Raw genomic sequence first — 16,120 nt, 5'->3', positions numbered from 1 at the left:
AAATATCTCACCTCATTGTATACACGATTTTTAATAGGCGTGAAGATCAAAATGCCGTTTGTAGCAATTTGAGATATCATTCTGGAGATAAGGTAAAACTGTTCAAAATTTGCAGCATTGCTTAAAACCGTGTAATTCCGAGAACTATGTTACTAAAAAGTATTGTTGTAATGTTATAGGAGCAAAGTAAATAAACATTGTTTTAACCCATTCAGACCTGGCGGTCACAATTGTGTACATTAAATTTCTATTGCATTAATTCTACTTAAAGCATTGTTGTGGACATACAGGCCGATTGTTTACATTTGTGTAGCTTTGCTTCACTGTTATACAAGTAGCTGCTGCGCTCTAGTGAGTAGTATGTGATAAAAGTATTGTAAATAGTCCATGGTGTTGCAGTTTTATCAACAGGTACTACCTAGTCGATTTTATTACAATAATTAGAAGTTTATCGTTTGTGATCTATCTTTTTGAAGTGCTTGCGTGTGTTTGTTAATATCTGTTATCTTTTGTGGTAAAATTACAAATATGACAAGCAATTCGTTATAACTTTATTTGTTGTTGAAATATAATGTACACAATTGTGCCCAAGAGGATCGTAATGAACAGATGCGTTAACAATGAAAGCTCATTGAGTATGTGTTTTTGGGTGATAATATTAGTAAGAATTGGTTTGTTTTAGCTTCGATCGGACTTACATCAACGACATGAGACCAAAATTTTCTTATAAATTATATGGTACATTGAGGTAGTGTGTACACGAATTAGAATCATGGATAAACCATCTGGTAGCAGCCCATTTCTCTCCACGGAGAAAATTTTAGATGTGTTGGAGAAAGGTGACATTCCTGATTTCGATTTATCTGAAGATGAAACTGAGGAAGATTCACCGGTTATTTATTTTTAAAAAATATCAGTGTGACCGATAGCCTTCTAAATATTTAATGTACACAAATGTGTACAGCGGGTCACCAATGCTATATAAAAACTAAAAATTTATATGACAGTTGAGTCCAGATGTACACATTTGTGCACATAAAATATCTGGAGAACTATGGGTAACAAAAACAAAATTTCAAGCAAAATGGCATCAGAAGACCCCAATGCGTTTAAAAACCACAACAAATAATTTTTTTCAAGCTTAAAAAAAATTCAGGTCTGAAGGGGTTAAAAAGTTCCCACAGATACGCCATTTTTAAGCAATATGTCAGAGTTTACCATTTTTTCCCCATATAGCTAATCCAAATAGTTTGTGACATCAAATTGCTGTAAACGACATTATGATCTTTGTGTCTATTTAAAACTATCTGTATGATTCGATGTGATATTCGAAATAAATTCCTTTGAATAAAGTCACATTTTTAGATCCTTGGAACTTTGTTTCTACTTGTTTGAAATATGTAATATGACGACCATAATCTTCGACATCAAGGTACGGCAGGATTACCTCGTCCGTCTCACTTCCATTGTTATTGTTGTAGAACCCTCCGAAGTTCGATTGCTTTTCGATATTTGTGATACTGTAACATTCTTAGTTTGCAACACTGGATGATTAGTGGTATTTTCAGTTTTCGTTTTATACGTAATATCTGACGTAGTTCCATTCGAAATTACACAACTTGGTTGGTTGGCAACACTGTTAACCTTCTGGTATTACAGAATATGCCGAACAATGTCCCCTTTCCATAGTCCATTAGTGTAAAAGTTCTAAGAGCGTATTAAGATAAATGATCTACCCTGTATACTAGTTATATATGTAGTGAAACCAAAAGTATTTTATGTACGTCTTATGTAACCCTATTTGCAATATTAAAGTTAGTTTAGCTTTTTTTTTCTTCAGGGAGACTCGTGCTCAAATTGGGTAACAAGTACCCAGAAATAATAATACTAATTTAAGTAAAATAAAGAATTTGTTTATGTGTCTGTTTGTCTGTGTGCGGCCTGGGGATCAGACGAGTGGACCGAGAGTTACCAAATTTTGGTCATGGGTACCTTGGTCCAGGCCCCAGACCAAGACGAAGCGTTTTTTTTTTTTTTTAATCGAACCAGGGGAGTCTCAGGGAGGATGTCGTTTACCGGGACATGTAAAAGTGGTAGAAAATGACTGATATTAATGTCGAATTCATATTTTCGCGGTCGCTGAGATCAATGGTGAAACTACGATGCATTAACTTGCAAATTCACCCAATTCGGCTGCGGGCCGGGGTCACCGGGGGGAGGTAGATACCGAGACATGTAAAAGTAATCCAAAATGGCCGATATTAGTGTCAAATCCATAGTTTTCGCGGTCACTGAGATCAATGGTGACATTTTCATTAGGGATGACTTTCAAATTCAGCTACCATTCTATGCGGGCCGTGGGTCACCTGCAGGAGGGTGACCGAGACGTAAAAATAATCCAAAATGACCGGTAGTTTTTTTCTGTCGTTGTTCAGTTTGTTTACATAGATATTTTATCTGACCCATGAGAAGAATGGGTATTTCAGCTGCTACTACTACTACTACTACTACTACTACTACCACCACCACCATTACATAGGCATGCGTATATGTGAACAAATAGTGGAATTTTCTATTTTTGAGATAACATAAATTCACAAAGGTTTCTTTTCGCTTTGTCGTCACATTTTAAATAATGGCATGGGATATTTGTACCCTACGAACTTGATTTATGTTCCCTGCACCTTACACACAAACAGACACACACACACACACACATGCATATATATATATATATATATATATATATATATATATATATATATATATATATATACAGGAAGTGTGGCAATTAAATAACGAGACTGCCCACCTCCTGTCACATAGGATCGTGGGTGAGAGGTAGCTAATGATTAATGATGTGTTGTTGATCTTGAACCTTCATGAGCAGCCACTGTTTGTTTCATGATTCTGAAAGCTTTTCTTTTCTCTGTAGGCGTGCATGAAGAGGTCAGTGTTCTGTAGTAGTGCCGGAATCATGGTGAACAGTAAAGTTGAGCAGCGCATTAACATCAAATTTCTGGTGAAATAAAACACCGATTTAATGTTGTGCAATGTTAAAAGAGGTGTATGGTGATAATGTTATGTCACGTGCGCGAGTTTTCGAATGGCACAAACGATTTTCAAAAGGTAGGGAGGAGGTTGAAGATGATGAACGACCCGGCGCCCTTTGAGTTCAAGAACGGACGAAAATGTTCAAAAAATTAATGAATGTGTGCGGAAAGACAGACATGTCTGAGCATTCGAATGATTGCAGACATTAAGAAAAAGACAGTAAGACAAATTTTGTATGACAATTTAAACATGACAAAAGTTTGTGCAAAAATTGTCCCGAAAAACCTCTCTCAGGAACAAAAAGACATTCGAAAGACCATTTGCTGTGACGTCATGGAACGACTTAAAGCAGAATCAGACTTGCTAATACGTGTCATCACATGTGATGAAACATGGATTTTCCAGTATGACCCCGAGACTAAGCGTCAATCCATGCACTGTAAGACTCCCACATCGCCAAGAATGAAAAAAGCACGAATGAGCAAGTTGAAAGCGAAGGCAATGCTCATAGTTTATTTTCGATATCAGGGGTATCATCATAACTGAATGGGTGCCTTAGAGTTAAATGGTGAATCAGACCTACTACAAAGAAGTCCTAATCAAGCTGAGGGAAAGAATAAGGAAGAAGGGACTGGATTTGTGGAAGAACGATGCATGGATCCTCCACCAAAACAATGCGCCTGCCCATAATGCACTTTATGTGAAGCAGTTTTTAGCAGACAAGCGCATTCCTGTGGTAGACCATCCTCCGTATTCCCCAGACCTGGTTCCCTGTGACTTTTATCTATTCCCAAAAGTGAAAAGTGCATTGAAGGGCACACATTTTCAGTTTGTGGAAGAGGTGAAACGAAAAACGGCAGTTATTAAACAGTGTGACATCTGATGACCTACAGCATTGCTTTGAACAATGGAAGGCACGTATGCAGCGATGTATAGATAGGGGACGGGAGTATATTGAAGGGAATAACAGTCAATTGTAACTTTCTTTGCAATACATCTCATTTATGACACCAGTCTCGTTATTTAATTGCCACACTTCGTACAGACAGACAGACATACAGGGTGAGTCAAAAATCCTTGGACACCTGCATAAGTTTGAAAATCTACGGGAAAAGTAAAAAGTGATGATGGGAACAGAGGTTTGATGAGGGGTGGCAACTTCTGGAGTGTATGTCATTTATGGCCGCCATCTTGGATTCAAGCCATTTTTTTTTAATGGGAAGGGGGTGTATGACACATCAAATAACACTAGCTTGAGCTCCGTGTGCAGTCAGAGTGGTTGCGACGACTACAGTTGTGCATTGCACGGGATGGACAACACATAGAACATGTGTTGTAGCATTCAGTATCAAGGTAATTTCCCACCTTTGAACATTAATACCTTCTAAACTGTACAATATAGAAAAAACAAATTACACCACTAAATTCCTGAGCTCAAGCTAGTGTTATTTGATGTGTCATACACCCCTTCCCATTAAAAAAAAAAATGACTTGAATCCAAAAGGGCGGATTTCAAGATGGCGGCCATGAATGACATACACTCCAAAAGTTGCGGCCCCTCATGAAACCTCTGTTCCCATCATCACTTTTTACTTTTCCCGTCGATTTTCAAACTTATGCAGGTGTCCAAAAACTTTTGACTCACCCTGTATATATATACAGACAGACAGAGAGACCAACACTGTGTAAGTTTTTACTTGCCAACTTGAAATATTAGAAAATTTTCGGGTTCCCGAAAGCATTGGAAAATGTTACTGTCCAACTTTCCTCTTCAGGAATTCAATTTTATTGCTCAATGTGCAGTTAAATATAGTGGAAAATTTTCCACCTAACATCACTATACATAACATTCAAAATTGTTCGGAATATGAAAAGTTTTCCACTTCTTTCTACATCATAATGAAAATATTCCGATTCATGAAAATTCCTTTCATTTGTTTCTACAGAATAATAAAACTTTTCGATTCAAAAAGTGTTGTTTTACTTTTTGCTTCAAAATGATGAAAATTTTCCTACTAATACCTAGAAAGTTTTTCAATTTTTCCATAAACGACAGAAAATTTTTCGATTCATGAAAAATTGTTTGACTTGTTCCTACATAGTACCGGAAATTTTCTGAGCCATGAAAATTTTCAGATTCTGTAAACGATCATTCACTTTTTAACATTTCTATACATGAAGTCAATCAATTTTATGGTTAATGAGGAATTGTTACTTGATCACTGATATTTGTTTAGAACGGAAAATTTTCCGGAAAAATATAGGGGAAAATTTTCCACCTCACATCACTAACAACAACAACTACTACTACTACTACAACAACAACAACAACTACTACTACTACTACTACTACTAATAATAATAATAATAATAATACGAAGAATATGGTCATGGGTGGCTTGTAAAACTGAAGGAAACCAGTCTTGAACCACCTTGTCTCTCGTACTGCTGAAGTTACGAGAAATAAAAGCAACCATTTGAAAAAGCACTTTTTCCTATATTGTGACTCGTTAATGGACTTAGAGAATAAGTTCTCAGAAATCTTATCAATTACTGAACACGTGTGACCTATAAATAACACCATGACATCTTTCAGACGGCGTATTCCTCAACTTTAAATAGTTTTGTAGTTTGACTATCGTAGCAGAGAAATTCTGTTTTGAAATAATATTTGTCCTTGACCCTTTGAGGCTGTACTAGTCTATTTACGTCATTTGGTTTATGCTGAAGTTTGTTTTAGTCGTCTTTAATTCTGGGAATTAACACTGACATATTTTCGTAGCCTACTTTCTCTTAGAATAATGTAGTAGATTAGGTCGAATATATGTCAGTGCGACCAGCAACAATTGCGACTATGTGTTAATCATTTTCTAAATTTGTATCTTTAAGGTTAATATTTTATATCATTGCTAAAAGTAGTCGAGAACTGTTAAATAAGAAATTACACACATATAGAGCTTACCATAATATCTGAACACCAATCCCGAACATTTTTAAGAATAAAGTTGAGGAAGTGGTTTTTGGGAAGTTAAAAAAAGGCTTAACTTTAAATTCAAAAAATGTTCACTTACTTTCTTTACTTAAAATACATTTTCTGCAATTGCCTTAATTATTTTCTAAATTATTTCTGATTAAAAGTGTCAATTTCAATACAAAAACGTCCAAACATACGTTTTGAACTTGGGTCCTTCGATTTTAGCATATTTATAATCCAGTTCATGGTCTTGACTTGGGAACGCTCTTGACTCAACAGAGAGAAATTTCACGCCTTACATTGACAAACCCGAAAATCCCGTACAACTTTTCAGTCACATTCTTAAATACCGAACTATTCGAGCTAATAGCTAAGAGAATTACGATAGCAAAATATTTGGGATACTGTGTGTGTGTGTGTTTGAGCGAGAGAGAGAGGAGAGAGAGAGAGAGATCTAGAGCCACAATTTGGTGGTTCTAAGTGACACCTTTCTATGCGGGAATCTGATCACATGCACACACACGCGCGTATGCGCGTTATATTTACGAGGTGTGTTCTAACAGTATCGAACCTTATTTTTTCCCGCGTAAACCAATGAAGCGCGAGAGACTCAGTGTAGATATAGAGCGGCCACTCATGCGTAGTCATGAATTTTTTCCCGCCTGCGAAAAGCGTCAGTTACTGGCAGTCGGTCAACAAGTGAAGACGTGTAGTGAGCGGTCGTTGGATTTCAGTTTTTGACAGGGGAAACTTGAACAGCAATTTTGTATCAAATTTTGCCAAAATGTTGGCGATACCCAAGCGGAAACCATTTACAAGATTCAACAGGCTTTCGAGGTCGATGCCATGAGGACCTAACGCATAAAAGAGTGGTACAATCGCTTCAAAGATAGCCGTATATCAGTGGACATGTTCAGATAAACCCTCAACATGTCAGAATGACAATGTCATTGAGCAAATGCGGACTCTGATCTTGCAGGACCGTCGTATCACAGTCCGAGAAATTGGAAAGGATATAGGGGTAAGCATCAGATCGGTATGTCCAATTTTAAACAAGGATTTGGACGTGAAGAGAGTGTCCACGAAATTTGTACCGAAGCTGCTAACAGTGGAGCAGAAGCAATGGCGTCTGGTCATCGCACAATACATGATGGACAATGCAAACAGTGACTCCAACTTTCTAAACACCGTGATCACATTCGATGAAACAGGGGTTTATGGGTACGATCCGATTTGAATCAAGCGAAAACATTATACGGAATGCGACGGCACGGTTGTCCACCATTCCAAAGATTCTATTCTTTTTGAACACACCTCGTATATTAATGCTAGCAGAAATGTTGTTTTTTCACGGGAAGAAAAATAGTTATGTAAAATCTTTGAAAGTAAAAGAAAGCTTGAAGTATATAACACCGAGCAATGCGAGGAGGTATGCAGCATGGACGGTACAAAGAATGATTGGGTTGCCTGCCTCACACACACTGTAGGTTCACTGTGTAATTTATGCTTGTATCTTGTTTATTATAGCTTTGGAAATATTCCACAGTATTAATTTTTAAAAAAATCGTCCAAAGAGCCAAATATATATTAATAATACTTATAGCAGTTTCGGCAATAAAACATCTCTTTCATCAGAGACGTAAAATAACGGGACAGATGAAGGCTATGTTACATTGCCGAAACTGTTACCGAGTATTATTAATATACAAGGCGTGTCCCAAAAGTCATTAAATGTATATTTTTGCCGCGCTCCGGCATTTCGCAGCATGCTGGGGCGTATTGAGTTAGGTGGACGAGACCCTCAGCTTTGCAGCGCATCGTTGGTCAATGTGCTACGAGCATCGATGGCGTCAGGATCGCTGATTTAGTGCACAGCTGTTTTGAGACACGTCATTTCGAATACTTTCAGACAACGTTGGGCGATCAAAAACCGCTGCAGGAACTATTCAACTGTTTAAAGAAGCCTAGAGGAAGTCTGTTCTTACGTCTGTGCAAGTTACGAGGTGGATTAACTTCATGAGGTGGACGATGACCTTCGCTCTGGATGCCCATCAACAAGCTAAACTGATGCAAATGTGATTCGTGTGCGTGTGTTGTTGATTGCTGACCGTTCAATGATTGTTCGCCTGTTAGCTAACACTGTGAACATTCCGAAAACACTTGTGCATTGCATCATGACAGAAGAATTGAACATGCGAAAGTTGTGCTCGTAATTTATCCCTAAATTATTGACAGCCGAACAAAAAGCCAATCAAGTGTTGATCGCGAGTGAACTAAAGGAACGTATGGAAATTGAACCTGATTATTTGAACAGTGAGAACCGTGGATATTTCAATACAACCCAGAGACGAAGCTCTGCCAAATGTCACACCCCTGGCGTCCCCGAAACTGAAGAAGACGAGGAATAGCAAATCTAAATTGAAGACAATGTTAATTGACTTTTTCGATGCTAAGGGTGTGGTTCGAAAAGAGTTTGTACCTCAAGGACAGACCGTTACCACTCCCTACTGCGTGGGTGTTGTAAATATTGCGGGAAAGGAGCATCGCATGCTGTAAGACATAACCACTACCTGCTTGTTGCTTCACGACAATGCTCCCAGCCACACGTCTGTGCGCGTCCGTGAATTCTCCGCAAAACATAACGTGGAAAGCAGTCGCAGCCACCCCACAATCCCGATCTTGCTCCAGCCGACTTCTTATTGTTTCCCAAGATCAAAACAGTACTCAAAGGAGTCAGTTTTGATAGCATTAAGACTATCTAAGCGGCTGTGACAGGAGCTTTAAAGGAGATTCCCATCTAGGCCTTTGTGGGGGCGTACCAAACATGGGAGAGTCGGTGAAAAAAAAAAAATATGTAGATACTCATGGACAGTACTTCGATGAATATTAACCCTTTGTGTACAGACGTTAGTAATAAATCTTGTTTTAAAAAATATATTTTATGGCTTTCGGGATGGGACACACCCTGTATATTTAGTGCTTTGGTCAGTTTTGTTTTAATAATAATTTATAATATAAATGTCGACCCGCCTATCTTTCCTCGATTCGAAAATGGGAAAATTTGGTGGCGCTAGGTAACCCCTTTCTATGTGAAAATCCAATGACAGACTCTCACATTCTTTTATTTGTTACTATAAAGTTCAGCATAGCATGCGGTGTTAATTATAAAAGTAAACGAAATTTGTTTTACTAATAACTGTGCCATGCAAACTTTAACTCGGATAATTTATACTTTCATTGACGGTCTCTTATTCACAAGGAAGCTTTAGCAGCTCAATAGGACTGCATTCGTCCTTGCAGAATTGAATTTTGAATTCTGCTCCTAACCGTGGTTCGTATAGTTTGTAGGCAAAAATAAATACAATCTTCGAGTTTTACATCTCACAGCTATACGATGTAGGCTAAAGAAGACCGGTGATTAATGAAGTGAATGATTATGAAAAAGTCTTAGTGGAACGAGAATTTCGGAGGAAATGTGAAAACTCAGAGAAAACCCGCGGAGACGATGTTATCCGCCACAAACTTACATATGGTCCAGAATTGAATGAGAAACCCCTTGCACAAGAAGTGAGCGCGCTCTATCACAGCCACCATGCCCACCCCGTGCCTTTTAGAAGAGCGCTATCACTATATGCACGAAGTTTCTCTAGCTAATCCTTTGTATTTAACAAAATATTGTATTAGTTTTAATATTGATTAATTTGTCATCATTAGTGCCAGAATAGCTTCGTAGCATGTGGACAAAGAATAAAAAACAAACAAGTAGATTATGTACAGTGCACGTGCCTTCTTTTCAATATTATTTGTTCGTTATGTGATTGATACTGGAAAACGGAAAACGTAAATACATTTCCTCTAACCTCAGATATTTGTATGGAGTAATTATCTTGTATCTTCTGCTCAATAGCAAAATAAAATATTCATTGCATCAAGAAGATAAATAGCCAGTGCATTAATTTGTAAAGATAAAGCATTCAATGCGTTCATTTGTGAAGATATTAATAGTCAATGCATTAATTTGTGATATTCATGCACCAATTACTTGTTTATGGTCTCCAGCATTTAACTGATTAAAATTTCTGTTTGCCGTAAAATATTTAATTAACAGTTGGGTTCTCAGGAAGTTTTTTTTTTTCTAATGAACACATTTCCAAAAACAAAACTAAACAAAACAAAACAAAACAAAAATAAAATGACGGAGAGAAGTCTGTGCTACGATGCAAGTAAGAGATGAGTCAAAGATAGGTTATTACCACAAAGAGCATCCTTTCAAGCTTTGATACAACGTCTTAATGTTAATTCCAGTAATATTTTTAACTGTACAAGCTTTGCTTCTAGAAGACTTAAATCTGATTTAAGTCTTCTAGGTTGAGCAAAACAATACATCTATTGTAAAAATTAATAAAGTGTAAGTTTCGCCAACTATCCACTTAGCTTCATCAGACACTATCTGATGTCTGATGAAGCCAAGTGGATAGTTGGCGAAACTGTTACACAAACGTACTGTTTTGCTCAGCGAGTAGTTTAAATCAGATTCCAGTAGTAGTTAGAATTTCGGAGCAGTGCACTGTGAAAGCAACGAAAAACTACTGCATAGTTTTCCCTAGTTAGCCGTAGATAGAAACTATAGTACGCGACAGGCGAATTGGCATGTGCTCTTGAGTGCTGTTGTCGACCAGCCCGAATACAACGACGTTGCCAAACGTGACATTAGTTTTTATGATTATTTGAAACATTAGCTAAAAGTTGTAAGGTATGTTTTAATGAGAATATTGGTGAAAATCCACGATTGTAGCTTCGTTTGCTCGTATAGCTGTTTTAGTTTGCGGTGATTTCTTACTGGCTGGCTATTGATTTGCTATAAAAGTTGATTTTAGCAACTAGAATTAGCAATAGAAATATTTGTTTTAGGAATCGCCTTTTAGTTTAAATTGGCATTGTTCACAGCATTCGATCAGCTTTGAATGCAGATAATAAAAAAATTCAGATAAAACTGGGCTTTACAACTACAATTGTATTAAGTTCAAAATTTATTATGTATTGTTATTGTCTTCTCGGTCCTTTATAATCTGCAGAACTAATTGAGGACACTGACTTCAAAAATAAATACATCAATCAAAAATAAATAAACATTAGATTATTATTGTAAATACTACAAAAATGTTTCATAAGTCTTGCAATATTTTCACAACTCCTATACCGAACGCGTGTATACGCCATGGTCGACCGTAAGTACAAAATCAAACTGGCCACAAAAGTAGTGTGGGTAACAACGTCTGATACGTGAACTGCTGCCTTACGAGTTTAAACTCCGGCCTAACGTTGCTGCATTAACCCAAAACATTTTTCATGCAAAATGGAAAGGTGTAGTGAACCATAGCACAACTTCTTGGTTTCAGAAACGTGCAGATTGTAAACATGTCGAAGATTAACCAAGCTCCCCACCCCAATGTAATAGATCCTGAAGTCTTACAAAACGTTCTTAAGAAAAATCTATCTCGAAACACATATTTTCTCAAACGAACTCGTCATATATCAGTCCACTGTAATGCGTCACCTTCACGAACTCGGGAAAACCATCTAAAGCTGCCATATTGTGCCCTATGAGTTGATCCCAGCCCCAGCCTAGAGGAGAGCGGATGTGTCCCAACAACTGCTCAAAAATCTGCTTGATGCGCGTTTCCTGAAACAGATTGTTATTGGGACGAAAAGTTTTTTTTTTTTCTTTCTTTTCGAAATCTGAGTGTTCGCAAACATTGGTTGAGCAAGGGCAAACTTCCAGAACCGATCGTCAAACAGGGCCGTTTCGAGCATGAATTCGTGCTCTTCATGTGATGGAACTACGAGGGCGTAATTCACTTGGAGTTCATTCCTAACGGTCGTACCATCAGTGCCGACCTTTATTCCGAAAAGTTGGAGAGGATGAATTCTGCGCTACTCCAAAAATATGTATTGGTGAACCGAAAGCGCGCCCCGTTGTATCAGGATAACGCAAAACCACCCGGTTTGAAAACGCAATAAAAAAAATTGAATAACTTGATCACTCGAACTGATGTTACACCGGCATATAGTTCAGATCTTGCCCTTCGGATTACAGGGTTATTGCACACCTGGAAAACCTGGAAAAGTCGGGGAATTTCAAATCTGGAAAAGTCAGGGAATTTTTAAAATTTTCTGGAAAAATATAAGATTACATACGTTTGCTTGTGTGTATTGTATTCATACCCCGTGTATGCTCGGTCTACGGCTTCGCACCTCAAACACCTGCAACCATACCGAATTTCAGTTCATATACCAAGTTTCATGTCTCTTCCGGGATCCCCAAATATAAACGTTATATATATATATGATAATTATCCCAATCCAACTGGCGTAGAGCCCCGCACCTAATAAACTTGCAAACATACTGAACTTTAGTTCAAATACGAAGTTTCCTTTCTTCCCCGTCGAATTTCCAAAAATCCTTCCTTAGTGGTACTCTAGTTTACAAATCGTAAGCATTTTTTTTTTTTTTAAGCTTAAGCGATTTGGTCTGGGCGTCAATTAAACTGTTTGCCATTAAAATTATAACCCCTAGAAGGAGAGGAGATGTAGAAATGCGAAACTTGGCAGAGGTAATAATAAGAGAAGAAAATGATTACATTTACAGGTGACATGAGTAGCGGGGTAGTAGAATCTCTAGGAGCTAGTAGCATGTAGAGCCTCCACGGACGAGGCATGGAGAGAATGAGCCCATCGATGTCTACTTGAGGTATGGCGTCCCAGGCGGCCTCTACTCGGCGTTAAAACTCATCATTAGGTGGAGGAAACTTTGTTGAGCCAGCCGGTAACCCAACATGGACCAGACATGCTTAGTTGGTGAGAGATCCGGCGAACATGCGGGTTTGTAAGTACTGTATTCAGCTCAGCTGTCACATTTGGCACCGTGGTGATCTGCTTGGTCACAATCCTACACAATGTGCGTCTGGCTATCTCTGTCACGCAACACACACTTGTGTCTACGCTGTGCTGCTATGATGCGGTTTTTCCAAGGTGACCAGAATTTTACTTGCAAAAACGGGACGCATACGAATCGGCGACGGGGTTAAATATCTGACTTCCAGATTGCATTTTGCGACTCAGCAGATTTTTCATTTACAAAATACACAAGTAAGACTGATAACACAATGTTTCTAACTTAAGTACTATTCAACAATACTTTTAACTTCTAATAAACTACTTTAAAGTTTCAAGGGCATTATCCACTTATCAAAATATTCAACTGCAGTTTGATAGAAAGTATGAACATACTGGCGAAACTTAGCTACTTCGAAAATAAAACCCTCCCTATCCAAACTCTTAAGAATTTTTCTCACAGCTGTTAAAATGAAGCAACCTTGAGATTTTAAGCTAAATTTTTCTTTAAATCACATAAAACAGAAATTGTAAATGTTTGACCTTGTATTTTTTGTAGTGCGGAATGGAAAGTTGATGCCTAATTATGCACAAAGTAAAGCCATGCCCTTGATTTTCAAAGAAGAATTTGGTTATAAGAGGGCATTTTTCATCAGATTTGAAGTAAGACTTGAGGGGTAGAAACATCATCAGGAGGAGTTCAACAGCAGGGAGGAGGCAAAGCCACCTAGATTTACTATAATCTTGTTATTTTCTCTGTGCTTGCACAAAGGAACTGTTGTACTCATAGAGGGGGCTGTACTGACGACACATTGTTGTGAGATTCTCAGCGCCGTAATTTCCACTTGAACATTCAGAAGTTCCAGTCACGGCTGAACCTTCCCAGTGAGTGTTGGTACGGAAGAGTGTAGAATTTGCATTGACCATTTATATTTTGAATAATAATTACGGGACACCTAGGTCACTTTCGCTTAAAAACGGGACATTTAGGCGTTCCGTTTGAGAATCAGAGAAAATGGAATAACGGTTGAGAAAAAGGGACTGTCCCGGCTGAAACGGGACGTCTGGTCACCTTGGGTTTTTCCGGAACACTAGTAGGTAGTCATGATCTTCCATACGGTGCCTCTGTGCCAAACGTTTCCGCAACTTTCGTCACGGATTCCCCTTTCACGTGACATCTGCTTCATGTGCATCTGCTTGTCACCATTCGTTATATTGTGCAGTATGGTCTCGGCAGCTGTTGCAACTCATTAAAAGAAAGAGTAAATGAAAAGTTTGGGATTTAGAACTAACAAACCCATCCCAGGATTTTGTAAACTAAATCTTGAGAGCAAATAATGATAGAACCATGACCTTGGTTGCTTAGCAAAATAAAATGTAACACTTTTCAAATAGAAACAGATCGTGGTGTTAGAGGGTAAAACAAATATTTTTTGTCCGTAAACCTAGTATTTAATAGTTACGCGTCTGATTTCGGACTGTTTTTTTTTTTCTTTCTTTCTTAACGTTTAGTAGGATTTTCCTGTAAATTTGTAAAAAGGAAAAAGTTTGCAAAGTAATTTCTGTACATCGTATACATGAGGAAATATAAATATGCGAAATGAAGTATCATCTTTGCTTATTAACTTTGAAATAAAAATAATTGGGTATGATAAGTGCATTATTTTTAGTAAGAAATTGATACTATTTCATCTTTATTTCAGAAACCTCCAACAACTTTCCGTGTCTTCAACCGAAATGATTATTACACAGTGCATGGATCGGATGCTATTTTTGCCGCCAAAGAAGTGTTCAAAAGCACAGGCGTCATCAAGTATCTGGGTGCAGGTAAAACTTATTGTAACTAAAGTTTTCCTTTCCAGAATTGTGACTTTATATTAGTATTATAATAGATTGATTTTCATATTTGATTTTTCGTGTGCATCGAATTTGTATGATTTTGTGTAGCAAACTGTGATGCGATAACACTTAAATAAACCTTTATATCCCGCCAAGTGAACTTTGTGGTGGACAAACACCGTGTGCGTGGGTTTTCTCGGGGTTCTCCCGTTTCTTCCCACTTTCTTCATTCCATCATTTCATTAATCTCTCATCATCACCGTCTCCTTTAGCGTAACCGGCATAACGGTGGGACGTAAATCTCAAAAACTTCATTTCATTTTCAAAACTTTATACAGGGTGTTTCAAAACAACACCGACGTTTGGGAGGTGATTCCTGACACCAAAATAAGACAAAAAGTATAGACCAACCTGGTGCACAAATGCTTTCTTTCGGTGTTATGGGCTGCCGGAAACATGAAAAAATGAACTTTAAAGGTCCAAAGCTCCAAAACTATGGGACCTACCGTAATCGAGTCAAGACTTCACTTAGGAACTAATATATGCACTATCCAAAAATACATATTTCAGAATCCTAAGGTACTCATGAAACAATTTTTATAGATGGAGTTTGGCTATGGGCATATAATTTGAAGTACTCACCAACTGCCTCTATAAAAATTGTCGCGGAAGTACCTCAGGATTCTGAAATATGGATATTTGAATAGGGCACATACTAGTTCCTAAGTGAAGTCTTGACCCAACTACGGTAGGTTCTCTAGTTTTAGAGCTATGGACTTTTAAATTTCATTTTAAAAATGTTTTCGGCAGCCTATAACTCCGAAAGGAAGCATTTGTGCACCCAGGTTGGTCTATACTTTTTGGCTTATCTTGGTGTCAGGAATCATCTCCCAAATGTTGTCGGTGTTGTTTTGAAACACCCTATATATACGATGAAAAGCTAGAAACGATAATAATAATAAAATCCTCTGAAAACGTTAAATACTTCAATCGCACGTATAACAGTGAGAATACTGCCACTAACAAGAGGGTTATGCCCCAAAACCTAATATTTTTAGACAGTCCTAAATTTTCTCTGAGGTCTGATTATTTCAGACATTCTACAAGAATGTGCTGAATACTTAGACGATAGTGTTCACACTACTGACGGTTAATGTCACCTCTAAATAGGAATGAGAATGTCCGATACACAAGGGTGCCAGGATCATTTCATCTCTGCGAGTAGTACGCGATGACGGCAACTAAATGCCTAAAATAGGTTTTACAGAGTAGAGCTTATATTCGTTGGCCTAGTTTCAGTCCGCTTACCAGTGAAAGTTGAAGAAACAGCTTCAAAGATCAGAGCACAGAAGAGAGCGC

General features: G+C 37.8%; 1 protein-coding gene across 1 annotated transcript in view; it reads left to right on the top strand.

Moving 5' to 3' along the window:
* Positions 1–16,120, top strand: part of spel1 (DNA mismatch repair protein spel1) — a 275,109-nt gene that overhangs the window by 83,374 nt on the left and 175,615 nt on the right. Inside the window, exon 3 of the mRNA XM_081729493.1 lies at positions 14,626–14,749. Coding sequence (XP_081585619.1) covers positions 14,626–14,749 — 124 coding nt within the window. The remainder of the gene's footprint in view (positions 1–14,625; positions 14,750–16,120) is intronic.

This window comes from Thermobia domestica, chromosome 1 (genome assembly GCF_964235325.1).
Source record: "Thermobia domestica chromosome 1, izTheDome1.hap1.1, whole genome shotgun sequence".
In the NCBI taxonomy this organism is placed as follows: domain Eukaryota; kingdom Metazoa; phylum Arthropoda; class Insecta; order Zygentoma; family Lepismatidae; genus Thermobia; species Thermobia domestica.
Note: the sequence above shows the minus strand (reverse complement) of the source record. Positions and strands in the feature narration are given on the sequence as shown.